Source organism: Juglans microcarpa x Juglans regia, chromosome 8S (genome assembly GCF_004785595.1).
Source record: "Juglans microcarpa x Juglans regia isolate MS1-56 chromosome 8S, Jm3101_v1.0, whole genome shotgun sequence".
In the NCBI taxonomy this organism is placed as follows: domain Eukaryota; kingdom Viridiplantae; phylum Streptophyta; class Magnoliopsida; order Fagales; family Juglandaceae; genus Juglans; species Juglans microcarpa x Juglans regia.
In genome coordinates, this window is record NC_054609.1 from 13,556,684 (window position 1) to 13,578,733 (window position 22,050).

A 22,050-nucleotide genomic window follows, 5' to 3' on the forward strand; every position below is an offset into this window, starting at 1 on the left:
ATAATATTATCTAAAAGCCCATCAAGTAAAACGTAAGCTTGAGAATGTCAGCCAATCCAGCTTAAGTAGTTGGAAGTTGATGTCTGAGATCTGAAGGAAAGCATTCAAATCTCGGAAACTAAACGATGTTGAGCACAATTTGAGAAATCATTCAGAGCAACAAAACCTGGAGCACTGCTTCCATCAGCACAACAATTTCCTGATTTTGGTTTTGGGGCTTTTGAGACTGATGGTGAAAACTTATAATCACTCATAGCACCGTAAAGGAAAGTCAAGTCCTTAAAAAGAAAGTACTCAAAGCTTCAACTTGATCATTTCGTCATGTAAAAAATGAAGAGAAATGATGCAGTTGTAGAGTATATAGTAAAAGTGAGTAAATATGGAATTCATAAGAAAAAATTAATTATTTAATAATAGACTTTTGCTCTTTTTCAAAATGATTATACAGTACTTACGTACTCTACATCTGTATTTTGCATTTCTTGGTTCTTTCTCCATTGTTGAACAACATCTTTTCATCCTCCTGCTTGAGTTATTCTTGTTACTAGTCAGTATCCTTTTTGAGCATCTCTTTGATATTTTCAGTCTTGATCATTTGATTCCACGTCATCACTTGATCTTTCATCATTTTCAGTTTGTGTTTTTTACCCTCTCTAATTCTATACATTTGGGCATGATCTTGTATATAGCTGCTTGGCCTACCTCTTCTTGTTTTGCAAAGATTCCATCAAGGAAAATGTTATATCTTACGCCATCATCTCTCTTACTCTACTTGGTTGACTAGGCATCAATTTAACCCTTAAATTGATTATTTTAAAAAGTAATAGTTAATCTATGTCAGCAATGGAGCGAAGGGAATGAGATGAAAGTCTAGTACATAACATAACTCTTCTGTCAATATAACCCCAACATCTTGCACCTCATTTCACAAACTCAATTTCTCTCCTCACAATACAATCCCAATCAAACTAGAATCTAAGCCCAAAGTATTGACATGGTCTCCGACTTCACACTGGTAGGGAAAACCATTTCTCTCAAACCCTTACATAAAGGACTAGTAAAAGGGACTATCATTCATTTGGAACTTCATATACTGACTTTACCGTTGAGGTGGTGGACAACAATGTCTTTAATCTTTGGCTTCTCCAAGCAAATAAGATAAGCAACAAGTTCTGAATCTTAGGCCCTTGAATATATGCTGAGGTAGCAACTGGTCCTCAGAAGGACTTGGCCCCCGGGACCATTTGGGGATAGGAATGGGAGATTGCTGCTTAATCACTCTGGATGTACAAGCTTGTCTTAAACGTTTTCACAACAGTAACAACAAAGGTAATTGGATTTGAGCAGAGGTTGTTGTGAACTATAAGTGGTTTCTCAAGAACCAAATACAATCTAGGGACACTGGGACAGTATGGCAAAGACTTACAACTGATGAGACTCCTCTGTATGAATCCCAATATATATTGATGGATTTTGAGCTTTTTTTTCCAACTAGCTGGTCACTGATTATCATCAAATGCCATGGAGACTGCCAACACAGGATGCAGGAGTTCATCTTAGAAAAGGGTGGATAAGGGATCCCTCTTCCATGTAAGGGACAGACACAACAGTGTTTTTTTTTTTTAATGACGGGAGAACCACCCCACGGCAGAGACCTTAGGGACAGATACAATATTCACTACAGCAGTGATCTTGAAAGAATGCTAGAAACAACGTTTCATAAGAAGAAATTCAGTCGGGTTGGCATCGTAAGTTTAAGTTTTTTCTTTTCCAGACCTCACTTGGCAAAGAATGATTGGGGAGAACTTGAATCGGAAACTAGAGCTGCTCAGGCTGATTTGACAGAATACCGACCAGAAGCATGGTGAAACCATTTATGCTGGTCTCCAATCGTCGATAAATTATATTGGGAAATATGAATCTCCAGAATTTTAGACTTGAGTGAGAGAATGCAATAAGATGTTCTAACTTCAAGGTTGTTCCATCTTCAGTTCTGAAACCTTGTTGGTGTCTAAAGGGTAAAGTTGGAGTTTGAGAGATGGTAATGAAGGAATCCATAGATCAAGCTAAACTCTAATAGACGGTTCATTGTTACAAATTTTGGGGTGAAGTGTATTTTCTTGAAATCAAAACTCCACAAAGTGGTTAGTAAATAGATAAAATGACTTGGACATTAGAGCATCCGTAACTCTAACCCATATTGTTACCTACACAGTTCGTCCATATCATCCATGGGACTATATTCACATATTTGAATTTCAAGCACCAAATTTGTCAAGCCAAAACTTGAGGAACCAAAGTATATTTTAGCAAAAGGAAAATTAGTAAGATTAATTGATGAAGCTATGATATGAATATGCTACCGAACTTGATATGGGCTCTAATTAGACCTTTGGTAGTAATTTTTCTTTCTTGAGGATTCTTGAGTCATTATTGTCTAAAAATTGCTTTATCCTTACCGATCAGGGTAAAATGCATGTGTTCATAGCATATGTGATTAAGCTTGCAACCGTATTGATTTATTTAGAACAATCACAGAAAGATAAAACTAACAGAATCGGAAAATACATACTAACGATTACATCTGCAGTCCATGAGTGAGGGAATACAGATGCTTACAATTTCTTCATTTCAGCTAAAAATTGTTGGAGTTCTTCCAACTTTTCAGTTGTTGAGCCTGCCAAAAAAAAAGTCTCAGCACAAACATGAAAATATTCTGTCCCTAGAGGTAATATTACTTGCAGTAGGACCAAAACAACATCAACTAGATGTAATTGATACCTTTGCTATCCAACTTAGACAAATCTCGGTTTGGATTATAAAACATCTCTGCTTTAGTCTGTTCAGTCCCTACTGATTTGCCCATCTTCAACTTTAACATTCGTGTCCGGAGTTCTGATGCAGTTCTCACCATCTCTGCATGAAGGAATAATATATAAGAATTTACTCATAACAAAAAAAAAGGAATAATATATAAGAATGTGTCTTAAAAAATGTTTGAGAAATATTTAACAAATAAGTCTTGAAAACAATTAATTAACAATAATTTAAAACCTAAATGTAGAAAACCTTCCATTCCACTATCATCAAAATGCTAACAGCAAGATAAATAATAATAATAATAATAAATTAATTAATTAAAAAAAAAAAAAAAAAAAAAAAACCTTACAATGCAGAATTAATAGAGGGTGCAGACAAGGAGGTATTTCTTCGCTTTGTAAGTTCTGAACCCAGGCTCTACCCCAACTTGACCCATCCCTTCGTAATACCAAGTGAAGGCCCAAAGGGGAAAAACAGCACACTCGTAGGGGAAAAAACACAAAGAAAAAAGACAACCTCAAACTGCAGTATCTCAGAGAGTACCATCAAATTTTTACTTAGGGCAGCTTACAACAGGTATTTCTGCAATTGGAGGAATGTTCACAAGTATTTGATGGACATCAATAAAATATTTTTTCTTGAAGGGGAAAGAAGAAAATAGATTGAAGCAGCATTAGTGCCCCATTGCACATTGGCACAAGTTTTCTATAAGCACCTGGTTGGCAATTGGGACTTTCATACAAGTCTTCAAATGGTCCCAGCAATTATGCCACTAAAAAAATAACATAATAATACTAAAATATTCCCCCTAACTCCTGGCTACTTAGACACAAGTGCATTTTCAAAAATTTCTGGAAGTTGTAATAATGTGATAATAAAAAGAAATCTTCAGAGTGTAGCAGTTGCTGCAGGATCTCTCTGAGCAAAAGGAGATGGTCCAAGTGATTCTTGTCGATTATCAAGTGACTAGGATTTTTATGTAATTGACTTCAGAAGATGAACAAATGTGGAGATGATAATTCATAATCAGGGCATTCATTGAACAACTAAACTCAAGTCTCATATTACCAAAAGAATTTACTGTATTGTAAGATTAACTTCATAACACTAACCGTTATTGTGCATGAATAAAATTAAAGTGGATGTCACAGCAATCTTAAATAAAGAAAATGTAGATCTGGAAAGCTTATCTAATTTTTTTTTTTTTTTAAGTAATCTGGAAAGCTTATCTAATTACCCTGGAAGAAGTCATGTGCAGAATTTGTCTCGTATAGTTCTAATGCCTCATTGACAATTCCAGCACTCCGATTGCTAGAAGCACACAGCTTTTCTAATGATTGGAACTCACGTTCAAGCACAGCAGACTCCCTCCCAACCTGTACATCGTATACCCATCAAAAGGGAAATATGTGTTTTTTTTTTTTTTTTATTTACTATGCATCAGCTACTATTCACTCTCACACCCCACACCTATAGCTTTTTCATAGGGTGTGGAGGTGTTTTTCATAGAGTATGGGGGTGTTTTTCATAAGGTGTGGGGTGGTGAACAGTGGTTGATGAGAAGAATTTTTCTTTCTTTTTTTTTTTTGGGGGGGGGGGGGGGGTGATAATAGAAAAAAATACAATTGCATGCAAACTTGCAGCATGCTGGATAGCTTTTACCACAGCAAGTTTATTCCTCAAGGATTCCAACTGTGCTTCAAGATCTGTATCACAGAGTGGTTCCTCACACATCAAAACGTCACCGTTTGGTTCATCCTGGGAAAAAGATTTATTTTAATGTTTGAGGAGTGTTGATATAAATAAAGAAAGTTTATAGCACAGAAAACTATAATTAACTAAAATGTGGTGTAAAGAATATGATTACTCGAGCTTAGAACCACTCCTTTGATACCTGTCAACTGATCAATTGTCCAAAAAGTTTAAATTGATCAAAAGAGGACAACTTAGCCATTTGATTAATATTTCAAAAAGGTAAAAACAGCGAAGTGGTCTCTTTTCCAGAGCCAAAAATCCATGGGATTCTGAAGGTTTATTTGGCAGGTTACGGTACGAAAAAGCTCAAGTATTCCAATATCCAAAGAAAATGATTACAAGAAAGAAGAATCTTAACAGCTGTCAATGGTGGTGAATGATATAACAAAACTAGTAGTTAGGGAAAAACAGAAGGAAAAAGGAAAGAAAAAGAGAAAGCTTCATGTTAGAAATGCATGCTTTTCATAAACCAGAACACTCAACTTTTGAGTTTTGACTTGATTTCGCTACAGAACTATGACCTTAAAACCCAGCTCCTAATTTGACTAACTGATTCAAAAGATAAAATAAAAGGCACAGTTAATAACACCTAAAATCTATCACTGGAATTCCTCTCCCTCTCCCTCTCCTCTCTCCCCTTCTCCGAAAACACACTTTACACACTCAAACTCACTTCGAAACTACGTAGGCAAATTACCACTTTTGACACGATGTACCCTCAGACTACCAAAAAGTTATAATGTTCATAATCTTGATGATCAGATCTTAAAGGGGGATGTACATTGCAACATTTTCGTAGTTTGATGGTTCAACGTATTAAAGGTGGTAGGTTGGCCAAATTGTATCCCCCCCCCCCTCCCCCCCCAAGCATTGATAAATATCTGCTAACAACACTTCATTTTTTTTTTTTGATTAGTAAAAGATAGATATTATATATATGAATGAAAAAGGTATAGCCTTTGTACACAGGAAGTATACATAAGTGCTCTTAATACATTCTAAGAACGATAAATTAAAGACAAGAAATCCGGAATATTGTCTCCATGCAAAACAATAGTGGAAAACCAACACATTAGAGTGTGAAGAAAAAAATTCTTCAACTCGGACATTGTGCGCTACTTATCTTCAAAGCACCTCGCATTCCTTTCCGTCCAAGTACACCACATAATGCACAACGGAATCATCTTCCACACTGCTGCCACTTGTTGACAGCCCTGCAACTTTGTCCAACAACCCAACAAATCCACCACCCTCATAGGCATGACCCAAGCCACATCAACCCTTTGAAAGATCTCATCCCACAACGCCCTTGTTACCTCACAGTGTAATAAGAGATGGTCCACAAATTCTCCATTCTTTTTACACATGTAGCACCAATCCATCAATACACAACCTCTCTTTCTCATATTGTCCGTAGTCAATATCTTCCCAAGAGCAGCATTCCAAACAAAAAAAGTTACTTTAGAAGGCACACGAGCTCTCCAAATATTCTTCCGTGGGAACGGAGTATTGTCAAAATGTGTAGTCAAGATGCTATAATACGCCTTAACTGTACATATCCCGTGATTATTAGACCTCCACTTCAAACTATCTCGTTGTGCCCTAGGAGTCTCCGTGAAATATAATAAGCTGAAAAAAACTGAGACACTAGGTAATTCCCAATCATGGAAATCCCTATTAAACATAATATTCCATTGGTGCATACCATGAGAAAATAACCGCACATCCACCACTGAGGCCTCCCTATTAGCTGCAATACGGTATAGAGCCGGAAAAACCCTTTCCAATGCCTGATCTCCACACCACACGTCTCGCCAAAATCTGATTCGATTGCCCTCACCAACTACAAAACGAATTTGATTTGCAAAGCATGGCCACCCCTTCCTTATATACTTCCATAATCTCACACCATGCCCCCCTCTCACTTCATTAGAGCACCAACCACCCAACCCAATACCATATCTAGCATCAATAATATCCTTCCACAATGATCCCCCCTCCAAATGATATCTCCAAAGCCAGTTTCCTAGTAAAGCTTCATTTAAAGTTCACAAGTTACACACACCTGGTTAACGGCTCACCTTCGAAACAGAGGAAGAGAAAGGAGGACTGAGCTCCTTCATTGTATTTCCAAAATTTCTCCACCCCTCCCCCTTCCTTCCTTCCTTTCGGCACAACAATCAGACCTCTTCTCTTGTCATGCCCAAATTCCGAGAGGGCAATAAAACTGCCATAATAATTACTACCCCTCCATACCATCAACACAATATTTCCTTTTCTACGAGTTCTCAAGAACTCTGCAGAACCCAGTGATGCTGCACATTCCTTCACCATAGAGACCAACCATCCCATGGTTTCATGATCCAAAGAGATGTATTTCACCACACGACAACTGCTCTCTGTGATTCTCCACCACCTTTCATTCTCCTTTCTGAACTCAAAAACCTTCTGATCAATAACAACCTCCCTGCACAGCCCCATCAAAACCAAACAATACTGTACCCAAACTGGACTAAAACTCAAAACTCTCAAAAGGAACTCAGGACCTCTCGCGCCCTACTGACAACGCTTCATTCTAGACCAAAAAGCCTTCTTAAAACTAAGACCTCGTTTGTTTTCACAACTTCTCTCAATTCATCTCATCTAATCATTACAATTTTCCAAAGTTCCCACACAATAAAATAAACAATTTTTTCAACTTTTTTAAATCCCAAAACAAAAATAATATTAAAAATATATATTCTAACAATATTTTATTCAACTTTTAACTTTAATCTCAACTCATCTCATCTGTGAAAACAAACGAGACCTAATTGAACATATAGCTTTACTTTCTTATTTTCAAAAAGAATATATCTTCTTCTCTAGCCATGAAATTTCTGCGGCATCACTTTTATAGCAAAAAAGAATACTAAATTACATGAGGATGGTCTACTAAAGAAAGTTGATGATAACACAATATGTAACCAGATCAGATTTCTTATACAAAGCATATCATGTTTTTTTTTATTGGCACTGGGTGTCCGAAATAGCATCCCTACTAATCCTGGGGGTGCACAGGCCCTCGGCAAGGAATTTTCCGCAAGTGCACTTCAGGTAATTCAAGAGGAAAATCCCCCAGTCCGATGGCCCCTAGAAATTGTTTGCACCCAATGGGATTTGAACCTTAGACCTAGGGGAAGCATAACCCCCAGCCCAAGGCCTTTACCACTTCAGCCAACCCCTAGGGGTTTATACAAAGCGATCTGATACAAAGCAAAATGGCTTAGATACCCCTAAGCCATTTTGTAAATTACAAGATATGCTTTGTAAATTACATGATAGCATAGGTCGAGATCGAGTTTATCTATAAGCCATCTGATACTGCTAACTTTAGTTTCGAAAAGCTGCTTTTGTAAGCCTCCCTTTGATCTCAATATATATCTGAACCATCCAATTTTAGTACTTATTTTAAGTGATTCAAGTGCCATTTGGCCCATCCCTTTAAATTAATGGTTAAATATCTTGATAGAAGTTCATGGAGGTGACAAGTTCTTGAGCAGAACTGAAGAGAGATATGTAAAACAGATTATGATAATAAATAGAACATTGACAACAGAAGCACTTTTTGTAGATAGAAACTGTTATTGTGAGCATTTTAATAGAAAATACTAATCAAATTATCAAGTACTTGAAATCTAAACCTAAATCTTTTTCTTTTTTTTTTCTTTTTTTTTTTTTTTTGCAGAACAAAGAAAAAAGAAAAGGGGCTTTATTAGGCTATTTTATGTTGACAAAAGATCTCTTTGATTGGTTCACCCTCTCATCTGACCCAAATCCAAGTGCACAGATAACAAAATCTGATTAATTAAATGGTTCACATGTCATCAAGGAATACCATTAAGGAATATCAATTGGTAGAAATTTGCATGGAAGATACTTTCAACAAAAAAAAATGGTTAATTATTTTTCATGTACACTCAAATGATTTGGTTGACTTCAAAGAGAAGAAGTCAGAAATGAAGCATTTGATCAATTTTCCCCTTCAACATTACCTTTTCTATTCGTTGTATCCAATGCAAATAAATCAACCTTAATGTATCCCAAAGTCCCCAACCCCTCTTTTTTTTTCCAGCCCATGCCTCCACCTTCTCTTCTTCCCTCCTCCTCCTCCTCCTCCTCTTTGGCGGGGCACAAACCCAAAGCCACGTCTCCCACGGCCAGTCTATGGTCTCCATATCTTTTTATTTTATTCTCTTTGTTTTCTTTTTTTTCCTTTGGTTTTAGATATTTGTATATCTTTTGGATTTGTGTATTTTTTTTAGATCTATAGATTTGCAGTTGGATCTGTGTTTTTATAGCTTCGATATGTATTTTAATGGTGTTTTTGCCTATTTGGGGTTTCAAATGTCGAACAATTAAGTGATTGTGTGGGGCTAGGGGAGAGGTGGAATATTGCCACCCGCCTAGGTGGGGCCGGGGGCAAGGTGGGAGGGGTGCCACCCGCTCAAATAGGGCAAATAGCACAATGAAGCATAAGATTATCTACTCCAATATTCAGTTCCCCTAACAATTAGTTTGTCAATTATGCTAATAAAGGTGATGCTTCTAGCACATATGCGACAAAATACTTATAAAAAAAAAAATATATATATATATATATGCAACAAAATCAATCTTAATGACCATGATGCAGAAGCATCATTTTTTTTTTTTTATCAGTAAATAAGTATTTTATTGATAATAGGTGAAGTCAAGTAAACAGGACATATACAAGAGCCACACCTAGGCAGGACTGCCTAAAGATACTAGAAAATCATGTAAGTTCATGCCATTAAAGTCTATTATAATCGACCAATGGAATAAAGTGTGCAGAAAAAAAGTTTTAAGCTCATCATTGTCCGTTCACGATCCTCAAAGCTCCGACTGTTCCTCTCCATCCATATGCACCACCATAGACAGGTCAGTATCATCTTCCACATAGCTGCAATTTGAGAATCACCCCGGATTCCTTGCCAACTGGCCAAAAATTCAACAACCCTTCTTGGCATTACCCAAATGAGTCCCACTCTCGCCAAGATATCGTTCCATAAACTCATGGCTACATCACAATGCAATAATAGATGATCCACAAGACTGATCACTTTTCTTACACATGCAGCACCAATCCAATACAATGAAGCGGTGTTTCCTTAGATTATATAAAGTGAGAATCTTCCCTAACGAAGCTGTCCATACAAAAAAAGAAGCTTTTAAGGGGGCCTTAGTCTTCCATATGTTCTTCCATGGGAAGGTTCTTGTAGAGTGTGTCATAAGATACTTATAGAGTACAGTGTATCTCCTCTTCTTGGATGGTGACCATATCATCTTATCCGCACCTCTAGACATTCTACAAGTGTGTAAAAGATTGAAGAAATCTGTAAATGTGTCAATTTCCCAATCTTGGGCGGCTCTAAGGAAAGTGATGTTCCATTGGGGTGAACCACTAGAGAGATTCAGAAGCTCGGCAGAAGCATCAACTTGATGGGGTTCCTTTGAGAAGATAGAAAATACCTGCGATGCAACAAATCTTTTTCTAGAAAGAATGTTACCTAGAAGAGCAATGCAACAGACCATATTGTTATCCCACTTTCATCCCATTATGTAAAATGTGGCACTTTTCATCATCCTTGGATCATCTTTATATTGTTCAAAGAAAATTCAAAGGTTGATGGGCTATACCACAACATCGTAGTGGAATAAGAGTGAGATGAGAGTGTAGTTTGTAGAATTTTCCAACCTAAAATGGGGATTGCTGTGGAATGAAGAATGGGAACAGGAAAGTGGGCATAGGATTATAGTACAATGCCATAGGCTAATATATAAATTGCTCACATAGATTGATAGAATAGATATTATAATGTGATTAGTGAGTGTTACCCTCACAACGAAAACTGATGTGGTACCCTCGGATAAAAATATCATTATAGTCACAATAAGGGTAGACAAAGCTAAAATGGACTGCGAGTAGTACTAGTCCATAAGTAACATCCTAGAGAAGAAGTTGCATGAGGACACAATGTCTCAGACAAAAAATGCAATGGTACAACTCCCCAATCAGTCAACATCCTATGAAAACGCTTAACAGTTTACAGCAGTTGAAACTAACAGTAAGAAAATAAAGAAGACAACACAACAACAACAACAAAAATATTATGGTTGACCATTGCCCAAGTGCACCAATTAGCAGACAGAACATACAGCTTTCGGTAAGGAAAACCCTTGAGGAAGAGCAAAGCAGTGTCGAAGACAGTACTTCTCCCACATAGCCAGCCGCTTATCCAAAACCGACTGAACAATACTGCGTACAGTATCAATACCCTACAGCCATCCAAAGAAGCAAAACAAATCAAATACTTTACGCGCGAGAACAAGCAATTACAGCCACAGTGAAGTTTTACTAGCAGTTGACATTAACTAATAAAAAAAGAACTATCACTTTTCGTAGTAGTGCTTCAAAAGTTTCCGTCCGGTACAAATGGGTAAACTCCAGCCTTTTTTTTTTCTCAATTTAATAGGACATGCTTCAGCTTACACAGCTAACCATTCAATTCACTAACACTGACAATGAAATCGAAAAAGAAAACGAATAGAAAACCAAAGTAAATTATGTCGGTTTTACAGAATGAGTAACAACGGAAATATTAGCAAAAATTTAAAAGAAAAAACCGAAAAAAAGAAGATAACCTTGGTTAGATCTTCGGATCTATCGGTGGAGTGGGTGTTCAAACGGTTCGAAGCTTGTCTGCAGGGTAATCAAGAATACATATTCAGATTAGCAAATACTACAATGAAAGAGAACATTACTAATCTAGATTGAGAGAGAGAGAGAGAGAGAGGCATACTCGCGAAAGAAATGGAAAGCGTCATCGACCAAATCGTCGACGGTGTTTAGGGTTTCGTTGATGAATAGTTGGGGGTTCAGATTCAGCGACTCGAATATTGCCTCGCTTTCGCCGCCTTCCATTCTCCCTTACTTCCACGCACACATACTAGTTTAGTACACAGAGAGAGAGAGAGTGTGTGTGTCTTCACCTCGGAGAGCTTTCCCGCCAAAAAGGAGACAAGAGAGGAGCTTCTGGCACAGGGCAATGACAAAGGAGATTTTCAAATTTCAAAAAAAAAAAAAAAAAAAAAAAGGGGCAAAACCGACTCGACCCGGTTCGGACCGATTCGTTGGGGCCGGGTTGTACTCCTTCTGTTGGCTGTCATTCTCTCTCCCTTTGTCCGTCAAGTTTTTATTTTTTTTTTCGTCCGACTCTCAAATCTCAATCGAGGCCAAAATGTTTTCAAAATTCCAAAAAGCATCCGATAAGGTGACGATATTTTTGCAAATCAAAGACTGTTGCTCCATGTTTCTGAGGCACCTAAGCATGACCAAGAAGACCTCCAAAGTCCAGGCTCTCTACGACCTCTGCAGCAAGACCTTCACGCCCTCACCGACACCACTTCCCCCTTCTCAAGCTGTCCATAGGCTCTCTTCTCTTCTGGGTTTGTCCCAATTTCATCAACTCCATGAATAAACATGGTTATTACATGTAATTTTCCAAGGTTTTGTTGCAGTTTGCAAAGTTCGTCTCAATTTCGTTTGCTTTAAATAATACATTTCATAATAATGTTGTAGGGTCATTTTGGAGTTGATTTTTGGAATTTCAGTTTACATGTGAATGAAATTAGCACAGAATTTGACCCTGATGCCGAATTTGTATTTGGGGAATCATTTAATTGATTGGTGGCGTCAATGTACTGTAGCCATTTCTAACCAAAGATTTACTAAATGCATTGGCAAATTTTATGACATTAGATTTTTATTGTGGATTCTGACCTCATTCATACTCATTATTTAATAGACACAATAGGACCAGCTGATCTTGGGCTTAAAGAGGAACAGTCAGATGATGATCGAGGACATGGAATTTTCGGACTTAGCCAGCTAAACAGGGTAGCACGATGGGCACAACCAATAACTTATCTGGATATTTATGAGTGCAATGATTTTACGGTATGCTCTAGCATTTTCTTAATCTTCTGGATGAAAAGTTGTTGAAGCTTGAAGTATGGCTGTGTATCATTTTACCATTTTTTAGTATATATTTTCTCATTCATTGGAAAAAGAAGTCCTTTGAGGAATTTTGTTTGCAGATTGATTCTTAAGATCATCTGACAGCTGATTTTGGAACTGCCTGTTTGCATGCATTCGCCTGGGGTTTATGTATGGCCGGTGTGTGTGTTTGTAAGCAGCTGTTTCAAAATATATTGAGTATGATGTTTTTATTTCATCTGTAGATGTGTGTATTTTGCTTTCCTACTTCCGCAGTTATTCCACTACATGACCATCCAGGGATGACCGTTTTTAGCAAAGTTCTCTATGGCTCTTTGCATGTGAAAGCTTATGATTGGGTTGAGCCTGCCCAAATCCAGGAAAGCAAGGGACCAAGTTCCTTTCCAGGTCTGTGTTCTCAGTTATTTCAGCTTGTGAGGACATACAGTTACCAAAAAACAATTTTTGCTTGATTATTATGGATATCCCATCTAGTAGTTGCTTTTATGAAGTCTCTATCCTACTTTGAGAAATTATCTGAAAAGGCTCCTTTGTGTAACTCCCTATTACACAAAGGGTCTCTAATCTCAGAAGTCACTGCATAATTAACCACTTTTATGGTCATGTTGAAGTGATTGGGGACCAGAATAAGCTCAGCTTGTTATCTTACTTATCATTAACCGATTTAATTGGTCATGTTGAAATGATTTGGGATCAGGATAAGCTCAATGTGTTACCTTACTTATCGAAAAGGAATAGAAGTGTAAGCTCCTTGTGTAAAAGCATTTAATTTCTTTTCAAATACCATTTTCCAGCCAGATAAACCTGATGGACACGTATTACACCAAAAATAGACCTAGTATATTGTTGCTAAAGGTTAACTTGATTCGTTAATTTTTTCTCTTTTTTTCCTTTTACCTCCTCAACTCAGAGCTGACAGTAGGAGGTATGCAATTTCCTGCTTGAGTAACACAAGCACTAACAGAGACATTATCTTCTTAGGAATTTTGTTAGAAACGGTGAAGATGGGATTTTGTTATTAGTAGTGTTGATATGATTAGGCTACGTTTGGGTAGTGAGAATACCTGATAAGTGTTGAGAATGTTTGTGAATAGTAGTGAAAAAGTAATAATAGAATAATGAATAGTAGGTAAAAAGTAATGATTAGTAAAAAAGTAGGTGAAAAGTAATAATAAAGTAAGGAATAGTAGTGAGAGTACTTGAGGTACTCTCACTTGCCAAACATAGCCTAAAGCTTTCTCTCTCTCTTTTGTTTTTTTTATGTATTCTACTCAAATGTCTCAGCTCAAATCGTTGGCTCATTGCGAAATTGATTTGTGCCAAGCAGTCATTAATAAATCAATCAACGCGCTAAATTTTATGCCATCAGTTTGGGCTGTCTTTTTTATTTAGATGATCCTATGGAAAATACCAGCCAGTTAGATAACTGTCACAGTCAAATAATGAACTTCTGATGACTGTACTGAACACCTCATGGTGAAATTTGGGCTTGACTCATCAACAATCACTATTGCATGACCCTCCTGCACACCTCATGGTGAAATGAGGGCTGGACTCATCGACAATCTCCCTAATTGTTGCAATCACCAGCCCATGGCCAATCTTTGGTCTGCATGTCAGATTTGCATGGCGACCACTTACTGAAAGAGAGAGTGATTCCACTCCTACAGGATGGCTTTTTCTTTTATCGTGAATTAGCCAAATTTCATGAGATGGACATGTCCTTTTTTACTTAGGAACCAAAAAAGTTGTAGCATGTGAACTTCTTGAAGGAAAGATAGTCCCATCCCATGTTCTTGATTTCAGGATGTTAAGGGTCAATAATTTGAAGTTTTGATGAAAACTTCTTTCATTTGCAGTTAGATTGGCAAAGTTGGCAGTTGATAAAGTTTTAGCAGCACCATGTGAAACAACTGTTCTGTACCCAATGAGTGGGGGTAATTTGCATTGTTTTACGGCACTCACCCCTTGTGCTGTGCTTGACATCCTCTCACCTCCCTACAGAGAGGCAGCAGGCAGAAAATGTTCTTACTACCATGACTACCCATACTCAACCTTCTGTAAGTAACTTGAAGTAACCATCTTACTTTTTTGCTTTTGCTCCTTTGCCCTTCTACAATATGCACATATAACTCAGTAATTCATACTTTTTTTCCTTCTTATTTTATTACATGAAAATGGCAACTAACTTGAGTGAGCTGTTAAACATATTACTGCAGCAGCAAGAAATGGAGCTGGTATAATTAATGGAAAAGAAGAGGACTATGCATGGCTTGCAGAGATAGAAACACCAGATGATCTCTATATGCGCCAGGGAAAATATGCTGGCCCAGCTATTCAGGCATAGCCCTTACCGCATCCAGTTGGTAGGTAGCCCAAGTTTCTCATTGCTTTCAGTTCAAGTTTTGGACTGCAGCAAATGTTATTGCCATGGTTACTGCCAGTCTTACAAAAGAGGCACTAAAATGCTGATGAAGCGTGCTTTATAGATGATTCTCCCCTATATTTTCATGAAGAAATTTACTTGAGATGTAGAATTTTGTTCATAGAACCGTAACATGAATTGAATGAGTAATCTCTAAGCTAGTATGTCATTTTTTGCAAGGGTTTTAGATAAACCAATCGTGATGTTACGTGTATCATTGGCATTTCTTTATCACTCAGTTTTGTATATTATGCTCTTTATACACACACACACACAGAGGTGTAATTATTTCAGTCCACCCTTGTATCTGCTAACAATCTGTAATTATTTCAGTCCACCCTTGTATCTGCTAACAATCTGGTCTTGCCCCAAATCTTTCTTCCATTTTTGAACCCACCTATTAGAGCAGGTGTAGTGCCCTGTAAATTTACAACGGAGAGAGGAGTCACTAGGACCCACTAATTATAATTCCAAGTCTATCTCAAGAGGAGATTTATAAATAAATTTTAGCCTTTTAGGTGGGATCCGTGAAGCATTATCGTAAGCATACCTCACAAGGAGTATTATAACAAAGCCTTGTCCATACTCTCTAAACAATAATCTTTCTTCTTCTTCTTCTTCTTCTTCTTCTTCTTCTTCTTTATTTATTTATTTATTTTGAGTGAATTTAAAATAGTTGATGATGTGGTCTAGTAGGTAGAATCCCAAACCTATAAGCCTTTAGATAGAACTTGAAAGTTAAATTTGACCCCATCCCACGTCTCATGTTGCATATCCACCAACGCAATTATGCTAGAACTGTTGGGGCGGTTGTGCCTCCAAGGGTTCTGAAAGACTGAAACGCTAGAAGGGAAGTTCAAAACTTCAAATCCAAGGCATTGCCTTGGATGTTTATGCTATGGAGGAATAGATGAGGATAAGGAGGGAACAAAGTGAAGGAAATGAAATGAGGTAACCATGGGAAGCTTTGACATAGTGTTCAGAAGGATAACAAATGTTGTGCGTGTGGAAGTAGTTGGAGGGCCTTGTTTTATATAGAGAAATGCTCGAAGTGCTGTGAAAATTACTGTAAACAGGTAACAAATTCACGTGGTTATTGAATTATCAAACCATAGGTATCTGATGGATTGGTCTGTAGGGAAGCGGCCAACTGACGGATGATCAAGTCAGTTTTAACTAAATGATAGTCAAGTTTCTTTACCATTGTTGGGTTTTTTGGTAACAAGGAAAGTGTGGTTAGTGGTGCGTGCAGAACTTGTTTGATAAATTTACGAATACCTGAAGATCATGAAGGTGCATGGTCAATTAGAACATTTGATATTTTGATCAATTCGAGTACCCTGGTGAGTTTTGTTGGTGAATCAACAGCATCTGATTCCCAAGCGCGTTTTAAACAACATTGTGATCAATCCCCCTTCTAGCCGGCCCCATGACCAAAGAGTTCCAACTTCCATGTGTACATTGAAGTGCCAGAGTTTGATACTGCTATCTTACTTTAATTTTGCATGCGTGGAGAGTATCCATTTAATGCAAATTCTGAATTGTTTTGGTCATTTGTGCTTCAAGAAAGATTATATTGACAAGCGAGATGATACAAAATAGTCCACATTTTATACTCAATGGATAAGCGCCAAAATAAGCGAAGTTTCACGTTAAATGATACTCCATTTCAAGCGATGGAAGAAGATCATCCTCATCCTACATAATTAGATGGCATAAGCATTACTCTCTCCATTCTTTCTCAATTTTGGAACAAGACAATTTCTTGAGAGTAAAAAAATTATTCTGGATTCTACTATGAGGGGTTTTATATGAATTTGGAGGCTTTTCTATAAATGTTATGATGTTCTCTATTCTAAAGAATCTGATGCCAGTACTGTAGATTAATTGTAATGGCAAACAGTTCAACGTGTGTTTCCTATAATGTTTAGAGAGGGAGAGAATCTGCTCACTTCCAACTGCAGTCTGTTGTCTTTGTTAACAGAATCACTGATGTATCTCTGATTCCTTCCCCTCCTAGATCATGCAAGAAAGCTCTCTTTTAGGACCACTAATCTTGTGTTGGTCTTCATGCCCAACACCCCCCCCCCCCCCCCCTCTTAATTCTAACTTGGTTGTTGTTCATGTGTGACTTTTTTCCTTCTCTGTACTCTTCTATTAATAACTAATAAAAGTTTGATTTGCTGAGGAAGAGAAATAGAATGATTCCAGGGGTTTGGTTTGAGCATTGCATGACCATAATAATGCAGAAAGCAAACTTTCATTCTTGCTAAGATTCTAAATTCAGTTGTTCACAAGGGCTGAGGATATGGAAAAACCAGAAAAGATACTGGTTCAGGTCTGGAAGTAGGTGACAGATCAGAGCAGAAATTTGTTGTTCACTCAGGAGACAAAAGTAATGTCAAGTCAAAATGAGACTCGTGGTAGTAATTATCACCTAGTGCTTGAAAAATCAAATCTATGCTGATTGGCTCAAGCAAAGGTTCATCAAGATTTTCCTGCATTTACTTGGTTTGAAGCTCAGATGATTGAATCCATTATGACAACTCAGATCCAGTACCTTTTATCCAGAAGGGAAGGTTGAGAGATTGCCCTTTCCAAATTTCTTTTTATTAAAGGTTGAGAAATAGCTCTTTCTTGGCCTTGAGGTAATCTGAAAGCTTCACCAGCATATCATACGCTCCCAAGTTCCACAAAGTGTCAATCAAGCATAGTAAATGATATGCATGGCAATAAAGAAGAGTAATGCTAGATATAATTTTAGAGTGCGTTATCTCCGTGCACCTCTTTTGAAAAAAAAATATGGTTTACTAGGAAAAAGTTAATTTTTTCATGTGAGTCTTAGATTTTTCTTACTTTTTCTTTAAAAAATGCACGAGACTTGCAACCTGTTAGGTAAATCATTTTCCAACCAAGAATTGACAACCTATTATATATGAATAACATAACTAACTTTAATCTAACCATTTACTTATAAAAATCAATTACAATGCTCAACCCTAAAGGGGAAAATTCTTGAAATATAATGTTTTCTATAGTTTCAAGGGAAGCGGCCCAGCTAGTGAGACTGCGAAATAAGTGAGATTTTATTATTATTATTTTATTTATTTATTTATTTATTTATTTTGCTAGTTTTTGTTGATTAATTATGAGGAGAAATTACTCGAGGATGTAATTATAAATTGCATGATATTTTTCAACTTGCAATAAAAAGTTGTATCCCAAATAGTCAAAAATGGAAAAAGTGTCTCTGCAAGATGAAAACTATCTTGCTCATTGTAGCAAGATTCTGAAGTAGAAAAGTACAGCTAAAGAAGATTTGCATGCTTGCAAACACTTGTTGGAATAAAAATTAGCAAACAAGACTTGATCACTCTCCACTCACTCGAATTTGACTCGGCCTCGTTTGAATTCAAAACTCACCTCTACTCATTCCATCTCATTATTATAATTTTTCTAAATTTTCACACAAAATATAATAAATAATTTAATTTTTTCAAATCTCAAAATAATAATAATATTAAAAATAATATTCTAACAATATTTTATTCAACTCATCTCTGAATCCAAACGAGGATATCCATAAATGCAGCAGTTCTTTGAGCAAGAGAACATGAGATCAAGATTACTCTGGTGGCCCCATTTCTCCTTGCCTGCCAGAAATCTGATTCCTACAACCTGTTTAATTATTTGTTCTAAGGTAATTGAAAACATTACTTGCCATGAAAAGAAAAAGGCAATAACATGGGGATAAAACCAAAACATTAGTAAAGCTAAGATACATATGACTCAAGGCTATAGCAAAGATGTTTTCCTCAAAATGGAAGTGTATGCTCAATTCTATACCAGTTTTCACCCTGACGTTCTTGAACCTTCATTTCAATATCAAAAGGCATATATCCCAATCTTAAAATGCAAAGACTACTTACTGGCCATAGTCCTCTTGGAACAATCTTCAACCGCTTGCATTGAACAATCTCTAATTCTCTCAGACTGCACATTGCCTTTTCTGCTATTCGCCACATCTCTACTGAGGAAAGAAAAGAGAGTTTCAAGATCTGCAGTTGTGGAAAACCCCCGCTACTGCAAATCATTTCTTTTCCAACATATGATGACTGCTTCAATTTCAGAACTCTCAGGTTTGGCAGCTTCTCCAGCTTTTCCATGGGGTCTTCAGTCAAAAAGGAGTTTTGTAAGGACAACTCGGTGAGGTTTGGTGGAAACTTTTGTGTCTTATTCATAAGTCCAACTAATCGCAGCTTGTGGAGATAAGTGTGAGATGAGAAGTCCAAGTTTGGGATGGCAGCAGGAAATCCTGTTGCATTTCCTGCTGCGTGCAACTTCAAACAATGGAGACCCTTCAGGTTCAAAATCCACATGGCTAAAGCTTTTTCTTGCAACTCTAGTTCTCCGCACAATCCTAGTTCTCTTAGGTTGGTTAGCTTGTTTAAAACATTCTCTACACTTTCAGTCCCATTAATGGACAACCCATGTAAAGTTTGGAGATTTGCAAGAAATGTTCTAGAGGGTGGTGGGCTTGGCACAATCTCCCTAAATTCATTGACAAATAGGTGTCTTAGTTGCTGCAGTTTGATAACCACAGCAGGAATAGGACTGACTAAAGTTGATCTCAGATCTAAAGTCTGCAATTTCACGAGATAGCAAACTGACGAAGGGAGTGTTTTTAGCCATGTACCTCTTAACCCCAAATACCTCAAATGAACAAGCTTTCCAATAGCTGAGTCAAGCCTAGCTATATGAATGCCTTCTAAGTCAAGAACTCGCAGGAGTTTGAATTTCTTCATTTCTCTGAAAACGGGTTCATTAAGGTCAAAGCACAGTATGGAGCGGACCTTTGAAGTGTTTTTTAATGCAGGGGGAACTCTGCCGTGTACAGAAAGATGACGACCTCTTGTGAAGGACTTAACTTTGACATCCTGATGAATGACTTCAAGAAATCGATCCTCCTTAGCTTTTGATATTGCAAATTCCCTTAAAAGGTCATGTATACTGCATGTTTTAATTCTTCCATTTGATTTCCTAGCTGCAACCTGAATCATACTCCTTCCTATTAGTTCCTCCAAGTAATCCTCTGCAACATCTTCCAATGGTTCTTGGCCTCTTGGCTGTACAAATCCCTCTGCGACCCATAACAAGATCAACCTTCTGGCCGAAATCTCAAAGTCTTCAGGAAAAAGACCCAAGTAGAGAAAACATGGTGTCAAGTAGTATGGTAAGTCATGATAGCTTAATGCTAAGATGTCAGCACATAGAGTTGGGTCTTGTGTTAGCTGCCAATGCACACTCTGCAACACTTTGAGCCACTCACTGTAGGATGCTTCTTTTCTGGACAGGAGACCTCCCAATACTACAATAGCAAGAGGTAAGCCCCCACACTTTTTCACAATCTGCCTGCCAAGCTCTTCAGACCATGGAGGTAAAGTTCTTGTGGAGTTCCATTCTAGGCACACCTTTTTGGACAACAATTTCCAGCTATCCTCATCACTAAGAAGGCATAGCTCGTGTGGCGGGCTTCTTGGATCAGCATGTAAAGCAACATCTTTGAAACGGGTCGTTAACACTATCCTACTTCCATTCTCTGCATCTGGAAAGGCTGCTTTGAGATCATCCCAAACTTCTATTTTCCAAATATCATCAAGCACTATGATATACCTCCTCTCCTCCAAGAATTTTGACAAGAGTTCCTTCAAATCCTCGTTACTCATTGTGTCAAAGTCTGCTTTTCCAAGCCCCAATATTGTTTTGCCTAAATATTGCAAGATCTCCTTGACTCTATATTCTTGAGAAACATAAACCCAGGCACAATAATCAAAACGCTTCTTGATAAAGCTAGAATGGTAAATCTTCTTGGAAAGTGTAGTCTTACCTACGCCTGCCATACCAATGATTGAAATTACTGATCGCCGCGACTCCCCATGGATCACTCTTGCCTCCAACATGTTTATGTCTTCCACCAAACCAACAGTGTCCTCTTCACAAGCATGAGGAGACGATCGTCTCTTCTCCCGAAGCCTACCAACTGCAAGACCTGTCACTTCTCCCCCTCTCCCTAAATTTTCAATTCCATAAGTTCCTCTACTGTAATTGATATGTTGAATTTTAGTTTTGACCTTATTGATCTGCCTGTTGATCTTGTGGCGAGCTATGAACCTGCCCAACATAAAAGGGTGGCAGTCAAAACACAAGAATTTTCTCTGTTGTGCCATTTTGAGGATGTAGGTGTCAATAACATCATCACTGTCATAAGCAACATCCCGAATGTCTGCTATCCAGTTTCTAATTCTTTCATCACCATCTTGCTTTGCATCAGCATCTTTAAGAAAGCATTGGATTCGCCTCAATTCGTCTTCGATCCATTCAACTTGTGTACTGACTTTTGACAAGGCAACAGCTTCATCAATGAGGTGGGTTGCAATTTTATCTAGTACCAAGGAAACTATGTACTCTGTCATGTTTAGGCTAACTTGTCACTGAAAACACAAAGGCTTGGAGATTCTCACAGTTCACCAAAATATTTTATGCAGGAATACGCTGTATTCTTTGAGATTTTCATGGAGGCTTTCAGGCTGTCTGACATTAGTTTTTCATCTCTGGTAGTTATTTTGTGCTAAAAATCAACGCAGAAAAATTTTGTGGCTGACCAGATGTCGGCTATTTTGGATGATGAGGTCTAGAGATATTAAAGTGGCAAACCGTGTGAAATAGCCTACTAGTCAATGGATTGGTATTATACGAAAGGGATTTGTTGTATATAAGTTACTATTCACCCTCACACCCTCACATTTGATAATTTTTTTTTATAGAGTATGAATAGTGACTGATAAAAATAATTATTCTATATAAAATGAAATGTATTATTTGAAAAGTAATGTTAGATACAATTATAAAGTGCGCAAACTCTACACAATCATTTTAAAATAGAGTAGAGTCTATGATTAAAAAATTAATT

The 22,050-nt window shown here is 37.4% G+C and overlaps 3 protein-coding genes across 3 annotated transcripts; 1 reads left to right on the forward strand and 2 right to left on the reverse strand.

Moving 5' to 3' along the window:
* Window positions 1-2,402: 2,402 nt before the first annotated feature.
* LOC121245054 (protein MIS12 homolog) lies at window positions 2,403-11,696 on the reverse strand. Its single transcript, XM_041143331.1, has 7 exons — window positions 11,439-11,696; window positions 11,281-11,338; window positions 10,795-10,914; window positions 4,483-4,578; window positions 4,058-4,196; window positions 2,782-2,916; window positions 2,403-2,677 (listed from the first exon to the last, which is right to left on the reverse strand). The coding sequence occupies exons 1-7, from the start codon at window positions 11,558-11,560 to the stop codon at window positions 2,616-2,618; spliced, it is 732 nt and encodes a 243-aa protein (XP_040999265.1). The 5' UTR covers window positions 11,561-11,696; the 3' UTR covers window positions 2,403-2,615.
* Window positions 11,697-11,857: 161 nt separating this feature from the next.
* Window positions 11,858-15,267, forward strand: LOC121245053 (plant cysteine oxidase 3). Its single transcript, XM_041143330.1, has 5 exons — window positions 11,858-12,084; window positions 12,444-12,595; window positions 12,880-13,042; window positions 14,515-14,715; window positions 14,875-15,267. Exons 1-5 carry the CDS (start codon window positions 11,877-11,879, stop codon window positions 15,000-15,002), a joined length of 852 nt encoding a protein of 283 aa, XP_040999264.1. The 5' UTR covers window positions 11,858-11,876; the 3' UTR covers window positions 15,003-15,267.
* Window positions 15,268-18,659: 3,392 nt separating this feature from the next.
* LOC121245055 (probable disease resistance RPP8-like protein 2) lies at window positions 18,660-21,787 on the reverse strand. The gene is made up of 2 exons (XM_041143333.1): window positions 20,968-21,787; window positions 18,660-20,880 (listed from the first exon to the last, which is right to left on the reverse strand). The coding sequence occupies exons 1-2, from the start codon at window positions 21,551-21,553 to the stop codon at window positions 18,896-18,898; spliced, it is 2,571 nt and encodes an 856-aa protein (XP_040999267.1). The 5' UTR covers window positions 21,554-21,787; the 3' UTR covers window positions 18,660-18,895.
* Between the last annotated feature and the right edge of the window lie 263 nt (window positions 21,788-22,050).